Source organism: Penaeus japonicus, unplaced genomic scaffold, assembly GCF_977035675.1.
Source record: "Penaeus japonicus unplaced genomic scaffold, GWHDUDI00000001_assembly GWHDUDI00000030, whole genome shotgun sequence".
In the NCBI taxonomy this organism is placed as follows: Eukaryota; Metazoa; Arthropoda; class Malacostraca; order Decapoda; family Penaeidae; genus Penaeus; species Penaeus japonicus.
Window position 1 is genome coordinate 22290161 of NW_028234432.1, and position 4881 is coordinate 22295041.

At 49.4% G+C, this 4881-nt stretch overlaps 1 protein-coding gene across 1 annotated transcript in view; it reads left to right on the forward strand.

Moving 5' to 3' along the window:
• Window positions 1–162: 162 nt before the first annotated feature.
• Window positions 163–4881, forward strand: part of LOC122263098 (uncharacterized) — a gene marked incomplete in the record, with an annotated part of 35369 nt that continues 30650 nt past the window's right edge. Inside the window, 5 exon segments of the mRNA XM_086554733.1 lie at window positions 163–231; window positions 868–993; window positions 1346–1526; window positions 2828–2959; window positions 4494–4881. Coding sequence (XP_086410859.1) covers window positions 163–231; window positions 868–993; window positions 1346–1526; window positions 2828–2959; window positions 4494–4881 — 896 coding nt within the window.

Here is a 4881-nt window from a genome sequence, read left to right on the forward strand (position 1 = left end):
ACACCCTGAACTAAAACAGCAACATAAAAAACTACTACTAGAAGAATGGGGAACGGATGGAGAAGGAAAAGGAAAAGGGGACACGGAGGAAGGAGGAAGGGAGGGAGGGAGGGAGGGAAGGAAGGAGGGAGTGCTGAGTTCAGGAACCGCGCGAGATTTATCATGGCTGAGGGCCTGGAAGGGGCACCTGGGTCGCGGCTGCTTCTTGGTCCGCTGGATGGAAGAGGAGGGGTGGGAAAGGGGGGGGGGAGGGTAGGATATGGGGAGAGGGATGAGACTGCGTGGGGGGGTTGGCGGGGGTGGACTTCGGAGCCATCTTTCTTCTTCACCTTCTAATCGTTAGTATTGTCATTCTAATTCTTCGTTATCTCCTTCTCTTGCTAAATCGTCTAATTCTTCTCTTACTTTTTCCTCTACTTTTTCACCTTTTTCTTCCTTTTCTTTTTTTTACTCTTATTATTCTTATTCTTATTCGAATTCATCTTCTTTTGCATCTTCTCTATCTTTTCTCTTTCCTTATTGCACTTTGCTTATCATATTTCTATTCCATTCTCTCTCTTTACTGTTATTATCTTATCTTTATCTATCTTTTTATCTTTCCTTCCTCTATCTCTATCTCTCTCCCTCCCTCTCTTCTTTTCTCTTTATCTGTCCATCTTTCTAACACTCTTTTATTCTCTCTTTCTTTCTTTCTGTTTCTCTTTTCTTCTCTTCTTGTCTCAATTCCTTGTCTTTAACCCCCCCCCCTCCCTCTCTCTCTCCTTCTCTCTTTCTCTCTCTATCCTAATTCCCTTCCCCCTTCCATTGCCCCTTCCATTCCTACTCCCATTCCCAGTGCCATTCCTATTCCCACTCTCTCTCATCCAGCCCCTTCTACAGAGTCCTCATAATTGCTCAAGGGGCTCGGGTCCAAAGATTATGCAGATGGTGATGCTGGATACCAAGTCATTTTACTCCCCAGCTGGTCTTCAGACGAGAGAGTGTTGCGTCGATGTATGTGTGTGTGAGTGTGTGTGTGTGTGTGTGTGTGTGTGTGTGTGTGTGTGTGTGTGTTGTTTGTTTGTTTGTTTGTTTGTTTGTTTGTGTGTGTATGTGAGTGTATGTTGTTTGTGTGTGTGTATGTGAGTGTGTGATATTAGTTTGTGTGTGTGTGTGTGAGTGTGTGTTTGTCTTATTTATATGTGTGTGTGTTTGTGTTGTGTGTGTGTTTGTCTTATTTATATGTGTGTGTTGTGTATGTGTTTGTGTGCATGTTTATGTCCACAAAACCCTTAGAATATCGTCAATGTTTTGTTGCCTCATGCAGTGATTATAGTGATCCCATAACAATATTTCAATCCAACAGTGTCATTACTCATTCCACACACGATCAAAAGGCATTCGGAAGCACATTCGTCCGTTCGTGTGGATGCGTTTGAATACCCGCTTGCGTGGCTTCGCGAGTGCGTTGGTTTGCGTGGATTTTGTGTCGCGCGAATCACGTATAGATGTGTTAAACCTGAAGTATGTGTTTTACCTTTTGGAGGGTGGGTCGAGAAGTACGTGCTTGACCTGGGTTTGGAGTGGGAAGGGAGGGGAGAGGAGGAAAGAAGGAGGGAGGGGTAGGAGGAGAAAGAGGGGAAGGGAGGGGAGAGGAGGAAAGAAGGAGGGAGGGGTAGGAGGAGAAAGAGGGGAAGGGAGGGGAGAGGAGGAAAGAAGGAGGGAGGGGTAGGAGGAGAAAGAGGGGAAGGGAGGGGAGAGGAGGAAAGAAGGAAGGAAGGGAAGGGTGGGGAGAGGAGGAAAGAAGGAGGGAGGGGTAGGAGGAGAAAGAGGGGAAGGGAGGGGAGAGGAGGAAAGAAGGAGGGAGGGGTAGGAGGAGAAAGAGGGGAAGGGAGGGGAGAGGAGGAAAGAAGGAGGAGGGGGATGGGAGAGGAGAGGAGGAAAGAAGGAAGGAAGGGGAGGAAAGAAGAGGGAGGAGAGAAAGAGGGGAAGGGAGGGAGAGAGGAAAAGAAGGAGGGGAGGGCAGGGAAAGAGGGGAAGGAGGGGAGGGTAGGAGGAAAGAAGGGGAAGGGAGGGGAGGAGGAAAGAAGAGGGAAGGGGGGGAGAGGAGGAAAGAAGGAGGGAGGGGTAGGAGGAGAAAGAGGGGAAGGGAGGGGAGAGGAGAAAGAAGGAGGGGGGTAGGAGGAGAAAGAGGGGAAGGGAGGGGAGAGGAGGAAAGAAGGAAGGAAGGGAAGGGTGGGGAGAGGTGGAAAGAAGCAAGGAAGGGAAGGGAGGAGAAAGAGGGGAAGGGAGGGGAGAGGAGGAAAGAAGAAGGAAGGGAAGGGAGGAGAAAGAGGGGAAGGGAGGGGAGAGGAGGAAAGAAGAAGGAAGGGAAGGGAGGAGAAAGAGGGGAAGGGAGGGGAGAGGAGGAAAGAAGGAGGGAGGGGTAGGAGGAGAAAGAGGGGAAGGGAGGGGAGAGGAGGAAAGAAGGAAGGAAGGGAAGGGTGGGGAGAGGAGGAAAGAAGGGACGAGGAGATAAAGTGAAGTAAAAAGAGAGCAGATGAGGGAAGAATCAGGGAGATAGAGAAGGCCAGATGGGGGAAGAGGGAAAGGATATAAAAATAACGATGAGAGAAGAGGAAGAAACGAGAAAAAAAGAAAGAGAAGGATATAAAGCGAAGAGAGGGGAAAAATATCTGAAATGAGAAGAGGCGCGTGTGTGTGTGTGTGTGTGTGTGTGTGTGTGTGTGTGTGTGTGTGTGTGTGTGTGTGTGTGTGTGTGTGTGTGTGTGTGTGTGTGTGTGTGTGTGTATAAAGCTTTAAGTGCATATAGACCTAGTTGAAATACTTGGAGCCTATTGGTTTCCAGTGTCTAGAGTGCTACACGACGCTAGAAAGATATTACCGGTGAGAGAAAGTTGTCACTCGATATACTCAAGTCTCTGTATCTTGAATCCTGAAAGTGATTGGGAAACGAGCCTAAATTTACATATTTTAGAATGTAAGGATTTACGTATCTCTGGCTGCTTCTATAGCATATGTATTATAACAAGCATAATATTTTTACTTAACCCCGCGATAGAATTGCTGAAAAGATAACAATAATGATGATAATAATGATATCACAATTATGATGATAATAATATAATAATTGTGATAATAATAATGATGGTAAGGATGATGATAATCATCATCATCATCATCATAGTGATATTAATGATGATAATAATGAGAATGAGAATGATAATAATAGAAATGCTAATGAAGTTGATATTGATAAAATAACTGGTAATACTTAAAGGGGATACAAACGTAAGACCTTATCTTGCCGCCATTGCCATGGAAAATCACAGACGACAATCGCAGCTGATGAGTTGTCTCGACACAAAAATGAAATGAAATAGATCAAACAATTTCATAAAATCAGCTTCTCTCCTTCTAAAACCAAAAAATGAAAAGAAGATTTCAACTTGAAAGAAATAACATTGTCCGGACTGTACATGAACCCTTGTTACGAGCTCACAAATATACGCAAGAAAATGTATTCTTAAAAAAAAGAAAAAAAGAAAAAAAAAGAAAAAAAAAGAATATTGAAGTAAGATTTTTTTTTTTTTTTAAAGGATGGAAACTTCATAACAAGAAAAGATATGTAAATATGTTTTATGAGAAAATATACAGAAAAATATTTTTCATTAGAAATAATACCGACGCAAATATTACCCCCCCCCCCTTTCCTTTAACCCTCCCCCCCCTGACGTCATCAACGGATGACTGACAAGACTATGACGTCGACGCGGAGGGTGGGGGGGGTGGGGGGAGTGGAATGAGATACCGGGGGAGAGGGGGAGGAAGAAGGGGAAGAGGATAGGAAGATAAAGTGATAAGGAAGGGATGCGAGGAGAAAGGGGAAGGGAGAGGGATAATTTCTACGTCAGCCTCTCCTCCTCCTCCCCTCTCTCCCTCTACTTCTCCCTCCCCCTCTCCCTCTCCCTCTCCCTCTCCCTTTCCCTCTCTCCCTCTCTCCCTCTCTCCCTCTCTCCCTCTCTCCCTCTCCCCCCCCCCCCTCTCCCCCTCTCCCCCTCTCCCTCTCTCTCTCTCTCAATCTATCTATCTATCTATCCATCTGTCTATCTATCTATCTATCTCTTTCTCCCTTCATCCCTCCCTTCCTTCCCTATCCCCCCTTTCTCCGCCCCCTTCTCCCTTCCTCCCTCCCTCCATCCCGCCCTCATCGCCGGCATACTTCCATTCCTGGCGACGAAAGCGAACGGTAACGGATGGCTCAGGGACGCTCGGGGAGAGAGAGAGAGAGAGAGAGAGAGAGAGAGAGAGAGAGAGAGAGAGAGAGAGAGAGAGAGAGAGAGAGAGAGAGAGAGAGAGAGAGAGAGGAGCGCGAGAGCGATGGGGAATATCCTCATGAGTGCGGGGCGGGGACGGGGGGGGGGGGGGGGGGTGTTCGTGCGGGCGCATGAATGGACTGCACCTTTTATCTCTTCGCCTTGTGACACTGATCTTGTTGTTTCCCCCAGGGTAAGATGGTCGGGTAAGCAGGCTGGCGGCCAGTCACGGGAGCCGGGAGGGGAATGGGGGCCCGGGGGGCAGCGGGCCCAGCCCGGGGGGCGGCATCCCCGGCAGCAGCGGCCAGGGCGGCCCACCCCCTCCCTCGGCAGCGGCCGCGGCTGCCGGAGCAAGCCGGCGGGGAGGCCCGGCGAGCGGTCCGGGCGGGCCGTCCCGCGGCGCCCCTCTGGCTGCGGGCCAGGTGGGCGGCGAGGGCGGCCCCTTCGGCGCGGGCGGGCCGGGGGGCGGCGGGGGCGGCGCCCTGGACGACGCGCTCGAGCAATGGAGCCGCAACCCGCTGCTCTGCTGGATGTGCGAGGAGCTGTACGAGGAGCCTTGCCTGCTGGCCTGCTACCACACCTTCTG